The sequence below is a fragment of the Argentina anserina genome, chromosome 2 (assembly GCF_933775445.1).
Source record: "Argentina anserina chromosome 2, drPotAnse1.1, whole genome shotgun sequence".
Taxonomy (NCBI): Eukaryota; Viridiplantae; Streptophyta; class Magnoliopsida; order Rosales; family Rosaceae; genus Argentina; species Argentina anserina.
Genome location: NC_065873.1, coordinates 26025805 through 26052759, shown reverse-complemented (window position 1 = coordinate 26052759; position 26955 = coordinate 26025805). Strand labels below are relative to the sequence as shown.

Here is a 26955-nt window from a genome sequence, read left to right as displayed (position 1 = left end):
CTACATGAAAGCCTGCTTACTATGTATATATTTCCTCTTAATATATGAGTACTAGATATATACTGCTCAGCTTCTACTAAGCTACATTACCTAGACTACATTTAGTTACAAGATGCAATTTCATTAGAACTGGACTGAGAAGCTTCTCTGCTGTGGGTGTGGAACCTCCAAGTGAAGAGGTAGTCCTTGGACTCGCAGGCTAGTTTCATCACATCACAGAAAGCATTGACAGCATGCTTGTCCATTTCATTTCCCCACTCAATCCTCACCCAGCATGAAAACCCATTTGATGAAGTTGGCACCCTTGTATCCGAAAGCTGTAGTGCAACCTCCCCACCGATCCTTTTGCACGAGGTCGCCACCATCGAATCGAGCCAGGAACACTCTGGCTGACCAACCATCTCCTTGTAAGCTGCATTTGCCATCCTCACCTTGTTGTGTGAATCTGAAATGATCGCCGGCAGTGCCTCCAACTCCACCTCCGACTCTACATCCTCTGGCTTCTTAGGAGCTTGCACAGCTTGGGCTAAGTTTGAGTCTGTGTTGATGCAGCCGACACTAATGCTCGAGCCCACAGGTCGAATTGGCTGAGGTGATATGACACTGGGGGTGGTAGGAGTAGTAGGGGATGGGATTCCTTGCAGTTGCTTCAGCAGATCCTTCTCCTCTGGAATTTCAGCTTCAGAGTTCAAATCTATGAGCTTCTCATCTCCTCCAGAAGGTCTCGGTAAATTGAGTTCAGCCGGCGGGGCTGCTTGGTTGGTCACCACAGCTTGGTTAGGGACAATGGAGAGTGAAGATGGGTAAGATAGAAGAGGCAGAGTCACCAGACTGGTGCTTTCTAGGCAGGTGCTGGCTGATCCAAGCTGGTTCGGCAATGCAAGCTGTGTGAGAGGATGAGTAAAACCATCCAAGGTTAGAGTTTTGACAGGGGAGGTGACATGGCAAGCAGGAGAGAGCCCAAAGACATGGTTTGTTCTCTGCCTTTTCAGGGTTGGTGGCGAAATTGCAGCTCGCCCTCTCTTCCTGGTTCTTGTGGGTCTTGCCTGCAATTGAGGCCAGAGGTTCCTAAGGTAAGGGGAGTCCCTGATCTTCTGGGACAGGGCAGGGCTCTCACCTGTGGGGGTGATCGGACTAGTCTCAGGCCTCGGTGCTATAGGCCTGTACCTGGACATAATCTCAGCGGTTTTTGCCGTGTTGGTGGAGTTGTAAGGATTCAGTGTCTTGATCATGGTTGCGAAATTCTCGAATCTCAGCTAGCTGCACAAAGCTCAAGTTCTGCAATGGCAAAAGCCTTAGAACGAGGAATGTAGAAGGCAGAGAGCTGTGAGGGATGGCAAGGGCAGAGGAAGATGGTAAGTGCTTTTGTGAAAGGGATGATGAAACGGTTGTTTTAAGGGAGGGAGGTGGCCTATAGGAGAAGGGCAGCATGGAGCAGAGAGGAAGGAGAGGGGGACACTTGGAATTGTAGAAACACGTACCCATTGTGGAACTAGCAATTACCACATGTGGGGTTTTACTCTGTAAGTGACTGTAATAGTGGGCCATTTCATTTTTTACTGTTTACATTAGCTCTCGACACCCAATCAAAAACCTGGCTTGCATGCCTCTCTCAGTTCGGAAGGGCCTCATCATAACGCGTGTGAGTGAGGCACATGCGTGTATACACCTATCACGATTGGTTTGGCCGTTTTTGTACCCCTAGTATGAATTTACGACACTGCCCCTGGGCCTCATGTCGGTCGCATTTGGACCTGTTCGACGTGTCGTCGCCGCGGCTTCCGGGGCATGCAAAGGATGAGGGAGAATGTGATTGGAGGGTGAGGCCTCGGGAGGTGGGAAATGTTTAATCTGACAGGCAGAGGGAGGGGAATGGGGTTAACACGTGGCCTGTGGCGGCGGAGGTGGTGGAGTTTGTGAGTCGGGGTAGGATAAAGCGACGCTTTTGCTCCTCCTAATTAGCGCGCCGTTGCGGTGGCTTGGCGGGTTGCCAAGTCACAAAGAGGTGGAGGGTTGCGTGGGAGGTGTGAAAGGAAACAGCCGATGTCGAGCTTGGACTGTTCCATTGGAGCGTTCACTGAGCCATGGGGCGGACTTGTTAGTCTTCTTCGACTGTGACGTCGTTTTGCCAACTGTTGGGTCATCTTCTCTTCTTTTCTTGGGTAATACCATTATACCTTGATTGATTAAGGAACAAGAGAAGAGGTTCATCTCTCCTTCTGAAATATGAAATATGGGGCATCTTCTATGTGGTTTGAAATTAGCTCATGCATAGTTCTTATTAGTTAGTTTTCTCATTATAAGTTTAATCACATTTATTGTGAGATCAACCAAATTATTGATCTGCTTGCTAAATTATGAATGGATACTCGAGGTTAGAGCGCATGTAACAGAGGTTGTTGGATAACTTACGTGAAATTATTAGATGTATATAGTTTCGAGAATGTAATATTATTTCTGTGTTTTGAGTGGTTTTGATTCTCATTATCCAAAATAAAAGGAATGTACTCATCTTCCTATACGATCTCAAGAATCAAAATAAGTGCCCGGAAGTATTTAGGATGGTCATGGAAGCCTTTAGAAGGGTCATAAATGTACGTGGGAGGTTATGAAAGTCTCCGAAAAGATTATGAAGTCTATAGATAACTCTAAGAGACTCAAGGTGGCTATGAACTCTTAAATATGTATAGAATTCTATATAATTATCTATACTTAAATATCTACAATTCTTTAGAAAACATAGATAAAATGAGGAGACAATGATAAATAGAGTGGTACCCCTCTCATTTGAGTCATCAAATGAGAAATCATTCAAACTAAAAATTTAATTTCTTCAACTTATTAGAGCAACTTCAACCATAATGTCAAATCAATATGACATTATTAACAGATAAAATAATTCTCATATCTACTTTACTTTCTTGCTTTCACACTCATAATTGGGAGACCAACGCTGGCATGGATTTTCAAAGGTCTGGAAAGGTTGAGCTGATGTTTGCTAAGGCTAACAACAAGTACAAGGCGTTTCTGGCCCAGATGAGGAAGCTATGAGAAATGTTATATAAAGTAAGGTGTATTGGTGAAATCACATGATGCTAGATAGAGTAGATTATATCGTCATCAGTGTATGTAATAAGAGCTAAGATTAAAATATTAGACGCTTTATGTGATTTCTCAGATCTGAAATGGATTGTACCCCTTTTTGCTATTATAATGAAAATACTGTTATAGAATTGTTTGGTTATATTATGATCGCGTTTGGCGGGACTTATAAGCTCCTTAGCTTATATTAATGTTACTTGAAGTCAATAAGAAAATAAAAGTTAAAATACTAATAAGGGGAAGTGATAGAAAAAAGAGAAAATTAAAAAGTTATATTGTATTTGCAAAGAAACAAGAGAGAAAATATATTCTTGGAAAAAAAAAACTTGAAATCATTTGATGTCTAAAATTGTCATTATACGAATACAAAGCATAAGTCAGCTTAAGTTTACCAAACACTATGGAAAGCTTATGTCACTAAATGTCACTAAAAGTCACTTATATTAAATCAGTTTACCAAACAGTCAGCTACTTAACTTATCAGTAACTTATTCTCATAAATAAATATAAGTCAGCTTATCTTATAAGTCACAGCTGCGTCAAACACAACCTATGTCGATATTACAAACCCACCGGTTCTCAAAAGTGGAGCTATGTTTATTGGAGTAGAAATTTGTCAAAAATGACAAAGACACCTCACATGTCGGTGACAATATCAAATGACCATTTATTAAGACATTTCTGCTCCTAATAGAAAGAAAAAAACACAAACAATACACCAAATCTTCCAACATAAAGAATATTCTCATATCATATGTTTACAAAACATATGTACATAAAGAAAAAAACACAAACAATACACCAAATCTTCCAACATAAATAATATTCTCATATCCTATGTTTACAAAACATATGTACATAATCTCTGTTCAAATGGCTTTAAGAGAAATCTAAGTTTCACACCTCAGGTCTAGTTACAACAAGCACAAATGCAAAAACATAAGCCATGGTGTGCACAAAAACATGTTTGATTACCTTGACATTTAGAAGTAACATAAGTCATTACAAAGAAACACTAACTAAAATCATACTTTTACCGAGAGGATATGTTGATTACCTTGATATTTAGAAGTAACAGAAGTCATTACAAAGAAGCACTAACTAAAACCATACTTTTACCAAGAGGACATGATCATCTCATTAATGTCTTACTGCTACTTTCGGAACACTGATCTTCTAGCACTCTTATATGCAAAGTCATATATTAAACTATCATGATCAAGAGGGGAATAGATTATAAATTGAGTGTTTTTTTTTTGGAAGAAAAGGTGAGGGATGAACAATTAAACAAAAATTGAGGGAAAAAAGTGAGTAAGGTGATTTGACTCTAATCACGTGGTTTTGGAAGACATGTGTTTTAACCAACTGACTCTTAGAGAATTTATTTTTGAGGCCCTCACATATTTGAGGCCTTGTGTTGTTGCACAATTTGCACAACCCATGGGCCGCTCATGGTTGGAGTTGCTTTAAGTTATTTTTTAATTTTTTTTCTCTTGTTATTCATTTAATCAAGCCAAAAAAATTTCGTGAGTAAGATTGACTTAGCATGAGAGAAGACTGCAACGAGTGACATATGAAAAAAATTAAGTTTGTGAGAATTTGCTCTCATGAGTCATGATACTGTTAACGAGTGACACCGCGATTACTTAATGTCACAAAGCATGAAGTCATAATTGTTCATTTATTGCCACAATAGTGGCACCGCATTTTTATTTCTAGATATGTACGTAACATCTTATCATCATTACAATATATACATGGACGACTTAGAACATCTCTAACGGATATGTCAAATTTCATCAAATTTTATCCGAATTTAATTAAATGACAATCTAAAACTCACTAATTTTGTTTCATATTATCCGCTCCTCTATACCAATTTGCCATGTCAACAGGATACAACAAATTCAAGTGAAAAATTCCTAGACCTAATTCCTAGTTCTCCCCGCAAGAAATGCAAAAGGTGAAAAGAAAACTTAGTCTCAACAACACATTTTCCTCTGGAATAACATTATGTGAGATTGTGAGATGTAGGGGTGGGCACGGGACAGGATGGGACGGGACGGGGCTCATCTCACGTCCCGTCCCACTCTTTTGAATCGAGACGGGATCGGGACGGGACGAGGGTTTTTAAGAATGCATCCCATTCGGGATTTATCATGGTTGGGACGGAACGGGATCGGGACGGGACGGGACAAATCCCACCTTCTTATAAAGTTAAATAAAAACCTATATTTTTACTTTTTCATTAACAAAATAACATTTAATAATGAAAATTTTAACCAAAAAATACATATTATGTTCAAAATATTATAATTTACCATTATTATTTGAATTGATATAATTTTGGAGTTATTAATAACATAAATTAGTTTCATTTTAATACAAATATATAAGAATTTTTAAGTTTTCATTAAAGGTGGAACGAGACGAAGCGGGATAGAAATTATTCGTCCCACGTCTCATCCCACTATTAGGAAATGGGACGGGACGAACGTTTTTAAATCTCCGTCCCGTTCCGTCCCTACAAATTTCGGGACAGGATCGAGATTTTCGTTTTTTATGCCCACCCCTAGTGAGATGTGAGAAACTTTTTCACCGACGATTTTCGTCTCTACGTGAAGTGGGCTTAGGATTGTAGTGGTTGGTGATGTTGCATCCACTCCCACATAGGCCCAGTTGTTTCCTGGGCATTAGTTGCGTCGTAAACTCACCTACTCATCACTCCTCGTCGTCGTTGAACACCCAATCACAGTGGTGCGATTGAAATCGTCCAGTACCAAATTAGGTCAGTCAAATTTTCAATCACCAGTCACGAGCTGCGAGCGCCTCTAAATCTCCTGTTCACTGATAATTAGTGACGCTTCGGTTCCAATGGAGGCTCTGCCTTCAAATTACGTCACTCTGCTCCAGCTGAAGGAGCGATACCTGAAAGAGAAGGAGGAGCAAGAGCAGAGGAAGAGGGAGGAGGAGGAGCGAGAACGAGAACGAGCGGAGAAGGAGAAGGAGAAGGAAGAGGAGCTCCCGCTGCAGCAGCTCAAAGAAGAGGAGGCGAAATTGCCTTCAAATTACGTCACTCTGCTCCAGCTGAAGGAGCGATACCTGAAGGAGAAGGAAGAGCGAGAGCAGAAGGAGGAGCAGGAGCGAGTGCAGAAGGAGGAGCAGGAGAAGGAAGAGGAGCTACGGCTGCAGAAGTTCAAAGAAGAAGAGGCGAAATTGCGGAAGCCGGCTGGCGTCGTTGTGGCGAAGAGTAGGGGGAGGATTAGTCGGCCGGTGGTTGACCGGAAAGAGTATCGGCTGGTGGTTGAACTGAAAGAGGTTGGGGCGGTGGCTGACCGGAGTGTTTCGGAGTGCGAGGGCGGGGAGGGAGAGGGGAAGAGCGAGGTGGTGGAGGAGGAGAAGAGATGGAAGAAGAAGGAGAAGAAGAAGAAGAAGAAGGAGAAGGAGAAGGAGAAGGAAGGTGAAGAGAGTAGCGAGAAGGCAAGTAATGGTTTGAGACGAAATGGAGGAGGGAAGAGGAGAGGTGGCGGTGAATTTAGGGTTAAGAGCAAAAATAGCAGCACTGTGGGTGCGAACGATGAGATTGAGCCGAAAGTTAGGGATTTAGAGAGGAATGGTGAGATGGAGAGAAGGAATGATAGGCAGAGGAGGCCGTATAGGAGGAATGTGGGAGACAAGGAAGAGATTGAGCCCAGAGGCAGGGAGTTTGAGACGCATGGTGAGACTGAAAGAGGGAGTGATAGGCGGAGTAGGCCAAATCACAGGAGTGGGGGTTCTAGAGAGGAGATTGAGCCAAAAGTAAGGGACAAAAGAGTGAGGAATGGTGAGACTGAAGGAGGGAGTGATAGGCTGATGGGGCACAAGAGTGAGGAGAGTGAGCCAAAAGTTAAGGATGCGTCGGAGAATGGTGAGACTGAAAGAGGTGATAGACTGAGGACGGCTAATAGCAAAGAGGAGAGTGAACCAAAAGCTACGGAATTGCCAATGACTGGTGAGAGTGAAGGAGGGAAAGGTAGATTGTGCAGGCCGAAGGGCAATAATGTGGATGGGAAGGATGAGAGTGGGAAGAAAGTTATGGACTCATCGGTGAAGGCAGATAGTAAAAGAGGACATAAAATGTTGAGGAGGCCAAGTAGGTTTGATTACCGTGGTAATGGAAAAGGTTGGGGTTACAAGAATGAGAAACCGAGACAGTCAGCTGGCCTGGCTTGGGTTAAGAAGGGAGAGGTTTCTGATGGCAATGTTGCTGGAGTTCACAGCTTGGAGCATTCTATTTCTGGTAAGAGTTCACTCCTAAACAATGTCTTGTTTCCTTATTAGTGTGTTTACTGTTTAGCTATGGATGTTGTAAAGATATGGATATATGAATACAGATTGTGCAATTAGGTAACAATTTTTATAAATGTAGCACATGGACTGTGAAGTGCAGTTTACTCGTATCAATATAAAAAACAATGAAACTCACAATGTAGACATTCCAAGTATTTAGGGCAATCTGAAACAAAATGTTAGATTTCGTATTCAGTAATATTAGAAACAATAGATATTGATCATATTGGTAGTCTGGAAGTGAATTTCCTATACAGAAGGTAATGTAATGTTTTGCGACAAATTTAGCTACTCTGATTATATTTGGTGACAGTGTTGTTTGTATAAGTTACCTTTAATCTATCCTGTCGGTCCAGAATGGCTGTTGTGATTTCATCAAGTGGTTATTTTTCACACTTAATCTCCTATAATGGTAACCAATTTAGGAGGACTGAGATGGTAATCATAATCTCATAATTGACTAAGTAGGATATGAGTTACTGCTGGAAAAATCTTAGACTAAAGATATTACACTTTTCTGTGCTAAAATCAACAAAATGTAATAATGACTAAAGAAGAAAATTGTACACTCTGTAGTCAAGTAGATTGTGCCCCTGCATTTGTAAGATTGGAGAATTCCTATCCTGTATTGGCAACAATAAAATTTGCTTTCCAACTTTCGGTTTACAGGTTCAACTAGAGAGTCTCTGAATGCATAATCGGCTGGCTCAAGGAGAGTGATTCAATAGAGGGAAGTGAAACGATTGCCGACTGATATTGTTGTGGTAATGCAGTGTTTATAGTTGAGTACTTGTAAATCCAGCGAAAAGAATTTCTGCTTTATGCTGGATGTAATCACTATTCCGGTACTTCTCAAAAAACAAAAAAATCTCTATTCAGGTACTTTTACTTGATGTAGTGAAGATGGACATGTACAAACGATGTTGATGCTCTAATATAGGCAACTCAATTCACATGGAGTGATATGCCCACATTGATACATCAGCTGAAACATCATCTGGCTAGATCTATTGTGTATCATTTGGATAGATAGTTTTTAACATTAGATACTATATGATTTGAGAATGGTTCTTCTTTTCTCACCAAATGCTTTCATGACACCTCTTTACCGCAGTATTTTTATCTCATCATTGTAAACTAGTCATTTAGAACGTGTTCCAATTACGGAATATAGAGATCTCTACAGAATCCTGTGACAAATTTTCAAAGAAAGAAAAATCCTAAAAAAATCTGTTCAAGATTTCAAATACTTAAAGTCATATATGTTCTACAGATACTGAATTCATGGCACATTTGAATTTCCAATGACCGCATGCAAATTTTGAATCTAAAATTTAATTTCCTGGCCTTGAAACAAAGGAACAGAATCGAACTGCGGCTATCAATGTTTGATTACCTAACAGAAATTACAAATCTTCAATTAATATGCGATTATTCAAATTACATAACGCTTCAGGGAAAACATTGAGGAAATAGTAACGGTCGACTTGCAAGTTACTTCCCGCGTACGCACAGAGCTAGTGTGCAATATGGGAGTCCTTACTTACTCTATTTCTTTCTCCTTCCTCTGTCAACCTCCCTGAGCTAAGAAGACATGGCTCACTGCTGTGGCGGCAACAACGACAAGAATAATGGCGGTGGCGATTGCGACAGTCACAAGAGTAACAACAAGGGTGGCAGTGGGAAAAATAAGAACAATGGGGATTGCAGCGGCGACAAAATGGCCGAGGAGTTGCTGCCGCATCCATTAAAAGAGCAGCTACCGGGCGTTCAGTACTGTGTTAACAGTCCTCCTCCTTGGAGTTTGTATTTTCACCATCTTTTTTCGGCTTTTAAACTCTTTATATATAACTGGAATTTATTTTATTTGAATCCATTGTTATGCAGTTGAAGCTATAGCGTTGGGCTTCCAGCACTACCTTTTAAATCTTGGTATCACTGTCTTAATTCCCAACATAATTGTCCCTCAAATGGGCGGAGGTGATGTGAGGACTTATTCTCTAAGTTGTCAATTTTTTTTTTATAGTTCCATGTAGTGTTGGACTAAATGTTGTACGCTTCCACAGGTTGAGAAGGCTAGGGTGGTACAAACCATGCTGTTTCTTTCAGGGATGAACACAATGTTGCAATCTCTATTTGGGACCAGACTCCCCTCAGTGGTCGTCGGATCATATGCTTATGTGCTCCCCACAACTTCAATAATCCTAGCTAACAGATACAAGGCATTCACAGATCCTCATGAGGTGACCAACTAGAAGCTTAGTTTATTTGTTTATATCAGTTATGGAATTAGTTTCCTAGATCTGCAACTCCATGATATTTGTGGATTTATCTTTCCAGAGGTTTTTACAAAGTATGAGAGGCATACAAGGAGCTCTAATTATCGCTGCCAGTTTTCAGATGATTGTGGGCTTCCTAGGCTTGTGGAGAAATGTCGTAAGGTAAAAGTTGAAGTACTAATACAATTAACTGTATATTGTAATGTGACCTGAATGTCTTAATTTTTGGATTTAGGTTTCTTAGCCCTCTTTCTATAGTGCCATACATAACCTTTGCTGGACTTGGTCTCTATCATCTTGGGTTCCCTATGGTATATACCTCTCTCTATCTTTCATTCTTTGCTCTTGGATTCATTTTAAGCATTAGCACTATTAATGTATCATAATGTGAGTATATTGTTTTCCCAAATTTTACTGTGTTCCTTGTCATTTTGAAAATCTGCAAGAATTTATGCAGAAGTAGTTTGATATCATTATGTTTATAGACAGCGTGTGTAATATGCACTATTAAACTCGTTTGTTCTCCTCTTCTTTTGCTTCTAGTTGGCAAGCTGTGTTGAACTTGGTCTTCCTGAGCTGATCATCGTGGTATTCATCTCACAGGTTAGTTTTGATCAGTCACTACTTGCCTGCATATTACTCTTCTCTTCTCTCCAAACTGACATAATTTCATGTCTTGCAGTATCTATCTCGTTTTATAAATACCAAGTGGCAGATATTTGACAGATTCGCAGTCATGTTTTCTGTTGGAATTGTATGGTTATTGGCACAACTTCTTACCTCAAGTGGTGTTTATGACAACAAACCTGCAAGCACTCAGATCAGTTGTCGCACTGACCGTTCTGGCCTTCTTGCTGCATCTCCTTGGTAAGACAGGTGTACGCACACTGTGATAGTAAATTCTTTGATACTGTATCTTGAATATATTTTACACTAGTTGATCTCCTTGTCTTTTGGTGCTGTCATAAACATGCAGGATATATATCCCATATCCTTTTCAATGGGGAAGCCCCACTTTTAATGCAGGAGAAGCTTTTGCGATGGTTGCTGCCTCTTTAGTTTCTCTCATAGAGGTGAATATTATACCCTTTTATATGTGATATGATTCAAAATGAGTCGATGATGGTAGCACATAATGTATCATATAATTGTAGCTGAATGCAATCCAATCTATGGACCTTTTTCTACTGGATTGAGAAATATTTTTCTAAAAATATCAATAAAATTAGTATACTCTCTATTTCAATTGATGATTCTCCTCCAATTCTGCAGTCATCTGGTACATTTTATGCAACAGCGAGATACGCGAGTGCCACACCTGTACCTCCTTCTGTTGTTGGTCGCGGTGTTGGCTGGCTAGTATGATGTCTTGGACTGATGTCTATATTTAAGTCATGAATCTTATTGTTCCGTTGCCAATTTGATTTTCTTATCTTAAATCTCAGGGTCTTGGAGTTTTTCTGAATGGGATGTTCGGTTCTCTTACTGGCACTACTGCATCCGTGTAAGGAACTTGAACTCATCATTTTTGTGTTCGAAATCTTTTCTTAAATATGTGTGACTTCTTTCAGATAGTATGTTCTTATTAACATGAAAAATGCGCAAGTTTCATTTTTACCAGATTTTTGCTTCTTATTACACTGCTTATTTTTGCTGCCTAGTGAAAATGCTGGTCTATTAGCATTGACAAGAGTTGGAAGCCGTAGAGTTATCCAAATTTCAGCTGGTTTCATGATTTTCTTCTCCATATTTGGTATGCCCCCAAATTCTCAGCAGAATTTCACATAAATCTCCATACTTGTCTGTTCATATTCTACATGCTATCTCAAAGTGCTGCCTAAAAAATCTTTTTTACCAGGAAAATTTGGAGCCCTTTTTGCATCTATTCCAATGCCAATCATTGCAGCTCTTCACTGCATCCTATATGGCTATGTTTGTATGTTTCTCCACCTCATTTTCATGACTGATCTTTTTTGTGTGGTGTTTGTATACATATCACACTAGTGTTTAATTGATGTCTCTCACAGCATCTGCTGGACTTGGGTTTCTGCAGTTCTGTAACTTAAACAGTTTCAGAACAAAATTTATACTGGGGTTCTCTTTCTTCATGGGAATTTCAGTACCACAATACTTCAGAGAATATAGGCTGGGGCATATTCACTATGGTCCTAGATGGGTGAGAGCATTAATTTGTGTCAAACAAAGCTTCTTTTTCAACTTTACACCCTTATTAGCCTGACTTAACTTGTTCATTGCTTTTCAGTTTAATGATGTTGTGACGGTGATCTTCATGTCTCACACATTAGTAGCTTCGCTGGTTGCTTTAATATTGGACTGCTCGCTTTCCCGAGAAGATGATGCATCTAGAAAAGACAGCGGCTTGAATTGGTGGGCGAAGTTCGGGGTATATGGTTCTGATGTTAGAAATGATGAGTTCTATGCATTACCATGCAATCTGGACAAGCTTTTCCCAGCTCATTAAATATCTGAAAGAAAATAAAGGGCATTGAAATATCTGCTCAATTAGTTTTTTAATATGCTTGTACACTTGTATTCATTCTTTGGATTCTCTAATGCAGTCTGGTACTACCATTCCATCTCTTCATTAAATATCCAGACAGACTTTTCTACATTTTCTCTCATATCTGTAATGTCCTATCGTGTTTGGATTGTGTTTGGAAATAATCAGTCTTTTCCTCTTAACTTATATGCACTTTGGGTAATATCTTTCATTCGCATTACCTTGCTTTTCTTGTGATTGATTGCAATGCCTCTATATTACACCACACATATCATATCACATTGTTAATGGCTAGATCCTCAGAGAACCTATGAAGGCTACAGCTCTGGACTAATTCTGACCACTGCAAACTACTTAAGAAGTAGATATTGAGTAGGGAATTGCATTCATATGACAGTTGTGTCCCCAGTACCTCTCCACTGATCATATTATGGTCCCTTGAAACATGGTTTTTGTTTTCTGGAAAATAATTTGGCTCACATTATTATTATTATTATTATTATTATTATTTTCAGTACTTCCCAACAGGATTTTGCTTCTCTTTAGTGGCCATTACAGCCTCATAAGTAGTAGTAGTGGTGGTGTGATCCCATGTGCCCTTAATATGTGGGATGTGACAAGTTTTCATCATATAGTTCCAAGTAGTTTTCATTCTGAGTAAAACAGCAAATAGAAGATCTTATTTATAATCAGCAAACTGAGCTCAAATGCTTGATCAGTGAGGCACCCATTAAGGCTAAAACACCCAAGAGATGGGTGATTTTTAACTTTTGGTTACCAAAGTGATATTGGAGACTCACTGTGGTGATGGGGACTTGAGACATAGTATAAGCCATGCAAGTTTCGACTTTGGAAGTAAATGCTCTAGCTTAGACTATCAATCTTGTTGTTGATCCCAATAACCAAACCTACTTCGGACCTATGATGCACGTATACGTTATAAAAGAGGAATGTATGTATCGTACCCGTATCAGATATGGGTACGGGCCTGATACGCTACATACATGTATTTCTGGCTGAAAATACGTACCCAAACTATGTAGTGAATAGTCAACTCTGCGGATATTGTCAGAGTACGTTTTGGATACGTATTGTGGATTAATTTTCAAGGATTCGTAGTGAGTTTAATTCAGAAATGGAATAGAGGTTACCGAAATTACCAAAGGGAAAGAGATTGGATCACCGGAGCTCCAGGAACACGCCAAGAAGCTCGCCGGCATTGTTGTCTTGATTCGATCTCGTCGGAACGTGGCTCGAATCCGACATGTAAGGACTGGGTTGTGTAGAGCTCGTCGAGAGAGATAGAATGGCGGTGGTGGCATGCCCTGACTTGGCCGGACGGCGGCGGCGCAGCCGGTCAAAGACTGCAAATGTGTTGCTGCGTCGGGATGAGAGAAGAGAAGCAGAAGGAAGAAGAAGAAGAGAAGAAAAAAGAAAAGAAGGAGAAGAAAAAAAATGAGAGAGGAAAAGGCTTGGATCATGGGTTTCTATGCCTAAAGATTAAAAACCAAAACTGAAAATTATTGTATATATATATTAAAAATTATTTTATAAAACATATCAAAAACACTATATTTTAGAAAAACACGTATCTCGTATCATGTCGTATATGTATCCCGTGTCATGTACCTGTACTTGTGCATCATAGCTTCGGACCACTTTATGTAATTCATTCACTTGTTTGACCATGTCCAGCCACACTTCACTTATAAGAGATAACAAGACGCTCGATGAATTGTCTTAGATGAAAAAGCAATACATAATACATATCGCTCTGAGAGTGAAACATTCTTAACTTGTCAATACTGGTTAATGGCTCTTGCTAAGGTCGCTGCATTACACTGATGAAGTAAAACTGAAGTATTTGAGGAAGAGATTACAAGCCATACAGCAAAGCCTGATCTCCAAAATAATATATACAGTTATTGGACATTAAATTGTGGAGGATATAAACTAGGTAAGGTCCACAAGCAATAAAAAGAAGCATGTGCTCATCAAGTTAGACAAAGATACACACATCAGCTCCCGTGATCCTTCTAAAGAGTCACAATCCATAATCATTGAGTTCATGCCACATTGTGGAGGGGTCTCTCTCTTCAAATAATTTCCCAGATTTCCTCAGACCCTAATTTTAACCTCGTAATTAAACTGGCATTGAAGCAGAGATTAACAATTCCAAGAACTTGGTTTTGAGAAGTCACATTTTTCAGGTGAAATATCCTTATAAAAGAAGCCAAAATTTACAGCATGCAGAATCACACCAGACAGACGTTCATGAAATGATGATCTAACCAAAAGTTGATGCCAGAGAGGAAATGGAAGAAGTACGTGGATGACATATCGTTTTCTGTTTTGTTCTGAAAATTTTATTTATTATTTTAAATTTCCTTTACACCTGGTACAAATATACAGAAGCAGTTGAACATTATCTGCATGGACCCAACATAGTATACATTGGAGGTATTCTAGCAGATTTCTGTGGTTTAATGAAAAAAGGGTTTTGGGCACCAAGCATTTTCAGCATATAAAGTCAAATTGGTACTATGCTATTTTGTACTTATTCTCCTGTGTTATTGATCATTGTATATTTTTCCATTTTTTCATCTCTGATTTAACTAGTCTGGCCTTTTCTATTGGTGAGATAATTCTATATATCCTGGAGAATTATTGCCAAGCACACCAGTGTCTTACTTAGTCTAAGAGTCTTTGAAGACCTAGTCTCCAAAAGAATTAATAATATATGTTTTATTGACTATTTGAAGTACCTTTATAAACACCAGGAAATGTCAAGTTTCAATCTCATTTCCTATACTAAATTGTCAAAGAAATGAGGGAGTTTCTTCTCTTAGCTAACTGCACTTTTAACTAAAGCCATTCAGTGACAGATAAAGTCCAGTTTACTTATCTTGTCTGGTATTACAAGCTTGGAAATTTGGAATCACCAACATCAAAATAGAGTTCATAACAACCCAACAAGAATAGTAAAGACCCTCTAACATATATTAAACTCATGAACACTCTTAGTTATTCAACCTCATATACTTGGCCTAAAGCCCTAAACTTAATTAGGACGGAGAAGCTTTAGGGTAAAGGTAGACTTGAGACAAGACCAGGCTTTGCATATCCCAAAATATCACCATCTATTACAGTGTGTTTGTGGAACTTTGGATAGCCTTAAATTCCCTAGAATTTAAATAAAAGTTGGTATTTCAGGATTCATTTCCTCAAGTTTTCTATACGGATCAAAATTCTGTGAAAATTGTAGTTCATGTGGAATATCCTTCTAAATAATCTTAATTTTTGTTATTTTAAAAGTTATACATTATGTAATCTAAACAATGAAATTCTCAATTAATAGAATTCAAATCTATTGAATTCTAATTCTCATGATTTTTTAATTTCTATGGAAACTGATGTGCTCATATAATCATGTATTTCTATGCACAATATCCTTGATATTTATGTTTAGTTCAGGTTGTTTTTGGTTCTTTTATGTTATTTTAGTGTTTTTGTAGGTTTGTGTAAAAGAGAAAAGAAGCTAAAATGAGCTAGCAAAAATTAAAAGACAATTTAATTTCAAATTTCAGAATTTGCTAGTGCATAAGGTCCAATTTTACCGAGCGACTAAGAGAGTTCCAGATCGAATTATACCATTAGAAAGATACAGAAGTCTACTTTATGTAAGACTTTAAGGATCTCAATTTTGATACTTTAAGATAAAGTTATGATCATTTAAGTGAAGAAATGTCACAACAGAAATTCTGCTCGGATTTGCTAACATTCATGGATTTTTCAAGTTATGTGGCACAAGATCATCAAATTCTAATGCTTCAAGGAAGTCGATTCAGATGTGGACTCAATGATGAGCTTATTCTTACTTCTACAAGCGATAATTTAAGGTTTTCTCATTTCATATCAAGAAATGAGTCTAAATCCAAGTCTTAGAAGGAAACTTGAAGTTAAAGATGACCAGGAATCTTGCCTATATAAGGGAGCACGAATTTCATATGAAGGGAGGTCTCCATAACACAATGTAGATGCCTAAGGGAGCAGAGACTGTCTATCTATCCATACATCTTTCCCTTCTATTCTTTTATATTTTTCCTATGTTTTCTTAGCTAGTATTTTTGTTAAGACCATAATGGACCCTTAGCATGATTATTTGATGTTTTTAGTTGAATGATTACTTGATTATTAGAGTGATGTTAAGTCTTTAATTTCTATGAGAATTGTTGCTTTGGTTTTGGTTTAAGCTATCTGATGCAAGAGTAGATAGAAGCCCATACTGAATCTTAAATGCTTCTTGTGATTAAAGACCACAAATTGGTAAAATAGACGTTATGTTTTATTTGGTTTGTGTGAGTCCTTTTGTTCTCATTGAACTTTATCGATCCTTAGAGTATACGTCATACTTCTGAGAGTAATTTGAGTACTATGTTCCGCCATAGGTAATATTCATACTTTGGAGAACTTATGTGTATAAGTACTCCACTGTAAGGCTTATATGACGGATTCTTTGATACCAGTTTGATAGTTAGTAATTAGAAGACTAGGAACCTGAATATGATTGTGACGGTGAAGCTAGAAGCCCTAGTTTTGTCCGTCGTTATTTTACAAACTCTTTCCAAAACTCTTTCTCCGATTTGTATTTAGTTATTTGCTCACTATTTGTGTTTATTTGATCAATAATTAAGTTGATTATCAATCCCTAGTTGGAACGACCTTATACTTGCATAAGCTATACTACGATTGATTCGTGCACTTACAAATTTTAATTAAAATTTCACAACAGAAACTTAAATTACAGTATTCAAACACATTGTTATTGTAATGTTTCCTAAGGGAAAAAGAAGCACTTGAAGAAAATAACACTCGTCCCTTATTATCACCACTATGATGAACTGTTGCCTTCTCTCTCTCTCCCCTCACATTCAAACGCCAACTGGCAATTTTGATTCATCCACAAAGAGATAGAAACAACTATGCCAAAAAGATATAGAGCAAAGGACAAATGTAGTCTAGGATTTGAATGTGATTTGTTTGGTTTTTTCTTTCATCCCTCTTAACTTGTATTATATAGAGAGCAACAACATACATAGAGGGATAGAGCAGAGTAGCTAATTGCAATTGCAGAATAATATTACTGTCACCCTCTTTCACTTCCATCATCAATGTTCGTCTTCTGAACCTAAATAAACACCAACCTTTTCTATACTGTGTAGTTAGGAGAGTTGTGTGGAGATGAACATATCACAATCACAGTACAATAGTGGGTGTGAATCTGGCTGGACACATTACCTAGATCAGTCCTATGTTTCTGGGAGCCATGGGATTCAGAGAAGTGATGATTTGTTCCTACATAAATCAGAATTCGAAGGGGAACAAGGGGAGGAGGATCTATCTATGGTGTCTGATGCTTCTTCTGGGCCTCCATATTACCAAGAATCATATGAAGATGGGTGTTCGTTTTCGGTTAATTCTCCAGCTACCAGATTAGGCAAGAAAAGCAAGAAGAAGAAGAGCAAAGATTGTAGAGGCAAAGAACAACAACACCATCTTGATGACACTGCTAGCTCCAGAGTCTTCAATTACCATTCCAAGGCAAAAATCAAATCTCATACAACATGCATTAATAATTATAAAGATTGGTGAGCATATTTCTAACTGGCCAATGATTAACATAATGCTTATTGTTGTTTTTTTTTGTTTCTCTACAGAAGATGAGTACTATTTCCAAGGATGAACCTTCAATGCAGAATGTACTGGATTACTCTGAGGGTTTCTCTGCAACACATATGAAGGTTAGTTTAGTTCACTCTTTAGCGTCATTCACTTCCATTAAGTATCAAGTCATTAACACAAATATAGTGACAATCTGAGTTCTTACAGGGAAGCTCTGCTTTGCTGCAGCACTTTGGTTACTTGAACTCCTCTCTAGCTTCACAAAAACCTGGTAAAATTCAGTCATCCTTTTTTATTTTTCATATTCAAGTTGTTAACATACAGGTTCAACCCCTTCCTGTGTTACAAAATTAAAGGGTCATGATTTGTTTGGCACAGGTGATTTTTAGGGAGGAAGCTGGGAGTGATGATCATCTATGACTATGATGGGAATGAATGGAACTGTTCCATCTGTTGTTGCAGTTGTGATTTTGTGAAGATAGAGATGTAGGGGGGAACAATGTAAAAGATAAAAGGCAACAGTTAGATCTCAAATAGATCTTGTTCCTCACTTTTTCTTTTTCTTTCTTTCACAATTCTTAGTCTCTTTATTTTTTATTTTTGCTTGTCAAGTGTCAACGCAGTGGGAAACAACCTGAGAGAACAAAAAATATTAATAAAGCTTCAATCCTTGATTTCATTTTGTCATCAACAAACAGTAGTTTGTGGGACTTCTTTCTAGGTCCGTCCTACAGGGGTCAATAAGCCACTGATTACCATCCCTTGTATTCTGCTACATGCCCTTATTATACCAAGCAGCAATCTAACTTCAGCTGCAGATACCCCTAAAAATGGGATAACCAAACACATTGCTTGAAATTGAAACAACTCGGTACAAAATATTGGCTTCTCCTTACTCTAATGTATTCATTGTATTGTATATAAGCATAGTTTTAAAAAGCGCGCCTAAGGTGAGCCTCAAGACGTAAGCTAAAAGGCCTTACCCTTAGTTGTCTAGGCGCTGAGACGCAAAAGGCGCACACTAAGGCACGGAAGGCGTTTTATGTGTATATAATATAAGCTCCAGTCACGCCGCTCTACCTACGCAAGTTTTCTGTCAAAGCTGGTTTTGCGAGCTTGTTCTGCCCATAGATTTGAGTAGCAGCGCTACTGGAGCTAATATACACATCAAGAGTTGTATTGTGGTTCTTTGAAGGGCAGAGAGTCTCTGCATTTGGAATTGATGAGCAGATAACACAACCAAAAGGTATGGAATGATTAAGCATTCCGAGGCCAAAGTGAAAACCAAGAGAGCAATGAATGGGCGGCTTTATTCTACTTGAGCTTGCCAGCGTTGCTTACAACTACTTTAGGTTGGAAAAATTTTGGGAATGAAAGGCAATCAATCTAGCCAAGGCTTGAAAAAAATGACAAGATTTCTTCTGGGAGAGGAAGGAACCAAAAGGTAAGCTTCATTTTCAACTAAAAATCCCCCCACCACCCTTTGATAGCAACACACTAATAAGCCTATCGTTCGTGAATAATATCGGTGTCTCAATTATTAATTTTCGTTTTTGGACACTACCCTTCAAAATCATTTCATTGATAGGTCGCCAATCCACCATCGTCAAATTTAACATATCATATCTTGGAAAGGGACTCCTGCAGCACCACTTGTTCATCAAATACAGATCTCTATTGCAATTATTCATAAACTCTCATAAGATTCATAGACGTCTCATAATGCACGGCAGACAATTGCAGAACATAGTGCGTGTTAGAAAGGTACAGTTTTCCTAGATAGGTCCTCTTCATAGATTCCACACAAATACTAAAGACTACATGTTAGATTCTCAGGTACATTATGTTTTACAAGTCATAAGCTACGAAGCTTCATATGCCAGAAAACGATTTAAACCACAAGCCACCAGTTTTGCACTATTATTGTGCACTATTATTGACCAGTTACTCCAAAAGGAGAATGTTGAGCAATTGAAAGAGATGGGACTTGGGGTTCAGTTAGAAAATAGAAACAGGCTCATGGTCCATACTTTCTCTAGTTTTATTTGTATGGCGTAGCAAAATGCTTTTCCCGTTCATTGATTAATGAAAAGACTTAATAGCCGATCTGCTACCCTAGGATTCACATTAGTGTCAATTTACTACCCTCCCTTTTATTTCTGCCAATTTGCTACTATATGTTTCCATAGTTAGTCAATTTGTTACCCAAAGTATTAATTTTGCCAATTTGCTACCCTATATTTCTAAAATTAACTAATTTTCTATCATTTTGTCATATCAATTTTTTAATTCTCCCTAATAAGTGACTTAATATGAAAATCCAAATAAACAAATTGGTCAATATTGAAAAGTCTATAGTAAATTTTGCTTAGAGTTAACAAATTGACAAATTTAATACTTAAGGTAGCAAATTGACAAGTTATGTAAAGCTAGGGTAGCAAATTGGCAGAAATAAAAACTAGGAGCAAATTGACACTAAGATGATTCCTAGGATAGCAAATTGTCAATTATGCCTAATGAGAAAATGAATATCATACTACCGCGAGGATTCAATTGAAGCACAGAACATACAGAAATATAAGTAGATTTTAGAAAAAATAGAAGACAAAAACTACTTTAAGGTGTTAACAAAATTTTTGAAGAATACAACATACTTCAGCCCTTCAGTGACCAAAGAGAAAAAAAACATGGCAACATAAGGAATTGACTGCCACATCTGATCCCCTCCAAGGCTAAATCTAATGGACATATACTTATGTCCCAAAAGTATGTTTGTCTACAGGTGCAGAGTCGAAATTCCTAACCACTTCCATCCATGGTTTGTATATTTTCAACACGGAACTTTTGGAAAGATGTCCTATAAATAAAACTGGATCTCCAAACGGAATAAATTCGAAATTCTTCCTACCAAAGAGTTTACTCTTAGTTTGACTGTCTGTCCACTTGCGTTTTAGTTTTCCGTTACTTTGCAAATTCATCAATGCTGGTTCCTGACCATTTACCATGTCACTTTCATCGTCTCGATCAACAGGCATCCCAAAGTCAATCAAGCACATGGCCCTATAATATAAATGAACCTAATATTAATATCATAAAATTATAAATAAAGCAAAAACCCATTAATCAACAGCATGTAACACGAGCTACAAAGGGCTTTACCATCATAACCTAACTTCTACACAGCAAAATATCCTTGTATTGGATTTGGCAACAGTAAGGCAGAAGACCTCCCATACCCAACAGAGGCATTTGCCTCAGCTTCCATGGTCTAGTACCTTTACCAAGGCATCCATGCTATAACAGCATGATAGACCACTCCTACAATAACTTATTGCAATACTCATCAAATGTAAAAGCTAGAGGCCCCAGCTGATCCACGTCTATAAGACTCAGCTTGCATTGCATATGACTATACAATTGGATATGGTGGCTATATTTCCCAATTACTTCAAGTCCTCTAAGCTATATAACATAATCCCAAATTATGGTCAGGGAAGTACCTGGCACTATAGACAATAACAGAAGTTGGACTTGGGGAAGGTGGGAAAGAGAGCCCAATAACTTCGCCTGGAAATTCTTGGAATCTCTTTGGGAGAACATATGTATGCTGCCTTGACCAGTCTCCCAATTTTCTCTCCTCGACATCCAATGCATACACCTGATTTGAAGATGTTGTGATTATCAGTACATTATTGTTTCTTGGAGAAAATCCTCCAGCTGTCACAGAGGCATTATCCAGTCTTGAAATGAACCAATGCTGCCTGTTTGCATGATCAGAAACAAAACAATTGCTTTTAGTCTCAGTAGATACATCATAACATAGTACAGATGCCAGTGCAAGATAATTAAAGAATCAGGTACAGTTTCATACCTCTGTATCTCCAGATTAAATACATACACATCTCCAAAGCAGTTAACGGCAGCCAACCACTGCCCATCAGAACTCGTAAACATTTTAGTTATGGGAGGCTCAGTAGGTGGTAATTCTTGATCATGCAAATCACGGCATGGGGAAAAGGTATGCACTAGCTGTGAGCTCTGTACATCCACAACCTGCAGTACAAAAATTATGTTAAGACATCCACATTATATATTCAGTTTATACAAGGGAAGTTTCACTGTCTCCAACTAATCACAACATTCAATCATGTCTTGATAATCTAAGTGATGACGAGAGACTACTTCATCAAGCTATTCAGATTGGTTTTATCTTTGAATTTAGGAAATGATGGTATAAACTCTTTCTTGGTAGAGAAAGAGGCATGTGTGTACACAATTTCTATGTAGCGCATACAGAAACAAGTACCAACATTGAAAACGATGCAAACAATACCGATGCTACCTCCAAAATGAGTTGCAAAAAATTCACATAATGTTCCCATACTCTAGTACAGAAAACAATAACCACAAAAAATTCAAATCATATCAAGAGTTTTTAGTGACCATAAAGATAGATTTATGTGATAAAAGTTATTGGCAACTCACTTGGCAAAAAATTTAGGGAGAAAGTATAAAGTAAAACAAAGGCGACATAGAGCAGCAAAGAAAGAAGGCAGCTTACATATATTTTTCTATCATGCCCTGCTATCATCAAGCGAGAAGAATCAAAAGTAAAAACCATTGAATGTGCAAATGGTAGTTTTCGAGGAAATTCTCTTTTATTAAGAGTCAATTCACTTTCGCCAACTTTACACTTCACTTCTTTTTTTCCCGATCGGATACACTTCTTCAACTCAAACAGACTAATTTTTGCATGGTCCGAATAAGCAAAAAACACCCCTGAGTTAGATATGGTGCTGCAAGTGATCTTTCGAGGTGACTTAATTTGAAACAGGCCATTCGTTGAGGCTAGACCCCCAGTAGGACAGCGACCCATATCAAAAAAGGCTCCTGGTTTTACTCGTACATGCAAGATATCCAATGAATCAGAACCTTGAACAAGAAGCAATGATGTCTGACTAAATTCTGTATTAGGTGCCAATTGAATGGATACTCTCTGAGGCGCGGGGCATATATCATGCGGAGAGAACTGTGTGAACTCCTTAACAGGGTAGGTAAAGAGCTTTGTGTCATCACCAGCAGAGATAAGCATAGGAACACCCAAATGTGCCCATTTAAGATAACTAAAATCAACAGGCTTTTCCTTACGGCGGGCTCTTTTTCTACCTTGATCCGGTAGGGGGTCTGTTAATTACAGAATAACTCCATCAAGAACTAGAAAACAGCTATAAAGGTATAGCGGAAAAACATGCCTACAGTTGGGCAAACCCAAAACAACAATGCAAGATATGGGCATACCTTCTCTGCTAATTGGTACAGCCACTGCTAAAGCCCTAACATCATGTGTATGAGCTCTGGTATAGCCAACATAGATCCATTTCTTCATTACAGTAGGAGCAGACCCAACAATAGATTCCACCGTCTCATTAGAGAGCTTATAAAGAATAACCTGCCAAGAAAATAGTGGCCAATGGAGTTATACGAGGCGGCCCAAAAAAGTTGGATAAGTAACAATTTAATGGTAAACTCAAATGAAAACAAGTGGGATTGGACTAAAACATAACATACACTTGTACATCACCATGAAATTCAATCGAGACAACTGAAACTTGGCTCATTGTGTCTACATGTTTCAAGTCTCTAATGTTCATCCACTTTCATATAATAGTTCAAGATGTTACAATAAAACAAGTACAAATGTTTGTTATTTACTAATTTTAAATGTTTAACCAGCACCAAGTACTAATTCATTACAAAACAATAAAACGAGATAAAGGAGGTCATGAAAGACAAAAGGAACCAGTTTCAGCTATCTGGCTAACCATTAGACACAATAAGATCAAACTTGTATATGAATTGCTGCGAAAAGTAAGGTAAGAACAGAGTTCACATAAGGAAAAGATTTTAAATACTGTAAAAACGTATCTTTCCTTCCATGAACTATTGAGGACAACTGATCTCATTAATTATTTCCTCACATTTTTTTAGCGACTAGCAAATTTTCACTTTCCAAGAACAGTGGCATGGGATAAATGTTTTTCATCTTACTATGAACAATCTTATACCTGACCATCAGAACCAGCAGAGAACACCCGATTATGGCTGGGAGCCGCTGCGAGAGCTTTCACATCCCCCTTGTGATATGAATGCACTTGCAGTAGAGTTCCATGCTGACTGTCCCAAAACTGAACACTTCCAGTACTGTCTGCACTTACTAGGGTCCCGCACCTGGTGTAAACCAATAACTCAATTTTTAGAAAGAGTATTTCGGTGGCTAAACCCCAATTGACACAGACAGAACTGAAAAATCAGTCTCGAAGACAGCAGGAAATTATAAAGAACCCGCCAGATGTTTACCTCAGAGAAAATAAAGCCCACACACAGAGTTCAGATCCGCTACCCAAACCTCCTAGTCCAACTGTAATCCTATGTTTTTCAATGCCTCCTCTGGCATCCCAGATCCTTATCATGCTGTGAAAGGAGATGGAGATTAGAGGCATAGTAAATTGGCATTAGTCTCAGCTCATAACAAGTGCAGCCAATCTACAGTTTCGTACTTACCCATCACTACTCCCTGCATATATAAACTTTGCATCGGGACTCCACGCCACACTCAAAACACGTCCTGAAAAATACAAGACCATGAGCTCTAAACAGAAACTAACATCGTAAGAAAAAAGAATATATCAAGAAAATAAAACATAACTCCAAGTGACAACAAAGAGCAGATATCTTACCACTGACCCTAGGCATCGATTTAGTGTATACAAACTCATCCGCGTCATTAATACTGTAAATTTGTAGAAAACCATCATCACCAGCTAACGCCACACGAGGGTTCACTAGAACTGCTGGTGCATTGTCATCATCTGAGTCGGAATCATCCTCGCTGTCACTGGTATCACTATCACTACTTTCTGGATCGTCCCCGTTATCGTTCACAGTCTCTGTATCATTAACAAAAGGTGCCACGGCCATATTAAAGATTGAGACCCCAACAGATTCCAAAATAGTCTGCATCAAACCAAACTTTAGTTACCAAGTCTAATAATTCATCGCAAACCACAACTACAACAATCAACTGCCAATGTTAACCTATACAGCTATATCAGTGCTGATCATTTTAGCTCGATTTTACTAAAGAACTTCTTACAGTCGGGAAATGTGGAGTAGCTTACCGTCTGCTTCAAATTGAAAAGATCCCAATGCGAAACCGAGCCGTCGAGGCTGGAAGAGAACAACCTACCACACGGCAAACCTTTCGAGCCGGCTCGGCACCAAATGAGCGACGAAACACTAGTGTTAGCGTCTCCATGAATCGTCTAAACATACAAAAGAACACTCAGTTAATCCAATTGATCAAAACTTGAAACCGTGAATCGATTCAAAACCTAGTTAACAGTAGTATCATTGGAAATAGTAAGTGAAATTGCACACAGTACCAGCTGGCAGTGCCATCCGACGGCGCCGGGGGAGACGAGCCAAATCTCGACGGAGCCGTCGGCGCGGGCGGCGGCGACCTGCGCGTCGTCGACGCTGGTGGCTAGGGCGACGACGGGCGACGGCTTCCAGTCGACGGAGCTGTTTCTGTAGACTTCGAGCATGGTCTCTGGTCTCTACTGTGGGATGAGAGAGTAGAGACTTGGGGGAGATGAAGGATTAGGGTTTGGTGCGAGTGAAGATTCTCAGATTCTGAGAGAAGGAAGAGTGGTGGTTGTGTGAGAGCATTGAGGAAAAGGAAAGCGATGTCGACGAGTGTATTAGGTTTTGAGGGTTTAAGCGCGGCTGCTCATAATACATGACGTCATGACCTATTGTTTGAACCGGGGGGGGGATTCTTGTGAACCGGGGACCGGGTTTTGTTCGTGGCCTTGGCAAAGCCCATTGGTGAGTGATCCACTGTGCAATGCACCGGCCCACCACTTTTAGAATTTCCGACCCGGTGACTTTATAAACACGTTTTGTTTCCCTTTTCATGGCAAAAGGAACAAAATCAAACGCGACGTTTTTAGTTCCATTGTTGTCGTGACATGAAAGAGTTGAACAACGAGATAATCATTCATGTTAGTTATTCTGGACACTACTACATTGGTACATTTTATTGAGACCTATACGACTTGTATATTTTATTTCTTGAGTTTAAAGTCATATGAACAATGACTCGTGTATTTAATTGATTTACGTCGCTGCTTATGGAGTAAAATTGTAACGTAGCTTTCAATTGAATTTTGCGAGGGTGAAGTTGTCTCGAGTATGACCAAACACAAGAAAAGAAGACATCGTGGGAGTTGGTATTTGAGAATGGGGATGAAAGGAAATAGAAGGGCTTCGACATCATGAGATATTAATCAGGTGCAGACCCATAAATTCAATATAAGGTGGACTTTTGTTAACAAAAAATTTCTTAATGGTGCAATAGAAAATTTTCCTAGTCAGTAGAGAGAGAGCTAATTCTGTTAGGCTCCCTTGCAAGGAAAAGAGGCAATAATGAGAGAGAGAGAGAGAGAGAGAGAGAGAGAGAGAGAGAGAGAGAGAGAGAGAGAGAGAGAGAGAGAGAGAGAGAGAGAATAGGGTTATTTTTTTTTCTAGTTACATAAAAACTTCTTAGATACTAGATTAAGTGGGTTGAGTTCCATAGATATTAGAAGCATGAATACAATAGCATAATCGATATTTGAGGACCCAAATCAAACGAAGCAATAGAGCACATATGATAGGGAACTAATCTATGCTCTCAAAGCAGTTGGCATGTTGCTTTGAAGCTGTGTTAGCATACATGTGCTGGTGTGCATGGACATTCTTGCTTCTGAAACAACTACTTTCCCTTGAGAAGACCAACATTTATAAGTATATAGTAGTAAGTTTTTCTTTTTCCCCCAAAAAATATGGGTGGACTTGAGTCCACCTTAGAATACATGTAGGTCCACCCTGATATTGATAGCATTGAGTAGGGCTGGCATTTTGTCCCGTAATTCAGATCTCATCCCTAAATTTGTCGGGACGAAACGAGATATGTGTTTTAAAAATGTATATTCCGCCATG

General features: G+C 38.7%; 4 protein-coding genes and 1 pseudogene across 4 annotated transcripts; 3 read left to right on the top strand and 2 right to left on the bottom strand.

Moving 5' to 3' along the window:
- Positions 1–101: 101 nt before the first annotated feature.
- Positions 102–1689, bottom strand: LOC126783163 (uncharacterized). The gene has a single exon (XM_050508576.1). The coding sequence runs from the start codon at positions 1230–1232 to the stop codon at positions 102–104; it is 1131 nt and encodes a 376-aa protein (XP_050364533.1). The 5' UTR covers positions 1233–1689.
- A 4128-nt stretch (positions 1690–5817) lies between these two features.
- On the top strand, positions 5818–8397 carry LOC126784261 (uncharacterized). Its single transcript, XM_050509739.1, has 2 exons — positions 5818–7381; positions 8101–8397. The coding sequence occupies exons 1-2, from the start codon at positions 5977–5979 to the stop codon at positions 8127–8129; spliced, it is 1434 nt and encodes a 477-aa protein (XP_050365696.1). The 5' UTR covers positions 5818–5976; the 3' UTR covers positions 8130–8397.
- Positions 8398–9136: 739 nt separating this feature from the next.
- On the top strand, positions 9137–12192 carry LOC126785264 (putative nucleobase-ascorbate transporter 10). Its single transcript, XM_050510892.1, has 14 exons — positions 9137–9233; positions 9319–9416; positions 9498–9674; positions 9772–9872; positions 9946–10021; positions 10254–10313; positions 10393–10577; positions 10687–10783; positions 10983–11069; positions 11156–11214; positions 11372–11463; positions 11569–11646; positions 11738–11886; positions 11974–12192. The coding sequence occupies exons 1-14, from the start codon at positions 9152–9154 to the stop codon at positions 12190–12192; spliced, it is 1560 nt and encodes a 519-aa protein (XP_050366849.1). The 5' UTR covers positions 9137–9151.
- Positions 12193–17196: 5004 nt separating this feature from the next.
- On the top strand, positions 17197–18586 carry LOC126784500 (protein SOB FIVE-LIKE 5-like; annotated as a pseudogene).
- Positions 18587–20442: 1856 nt separating this feature from the next.
- LOC126782213 (WD repeat-containing protein PCN) lies at positions 20443–25659 on the bottom strand. Its single transcript, XM_050507422.1, has 11 exons — positions 25356–25659; positions 25092–25235; positions 24651–24927; positions 24475–24538; positions 24271–24384; positions 23979–24141; positions 23212–23362; positions 22475–23097; positions 21785–21966; positions 21414–21674; positions 20443–20973 (listed from the first exon to the last, which is right to left on the bottom strand). Exons 1-11 carry the CDS (start codon positions 25515–25517, stop codon positions 20667–20669), a joined length of 2448 nt encoding a protein of 815 aa, XP_050363379.1. The 5' UTR covers positions 25518–25659; the 3' UTR covers positions 20443–20666.
- Positions 25660–26955: the final 1296 nt, after the last annotated feature.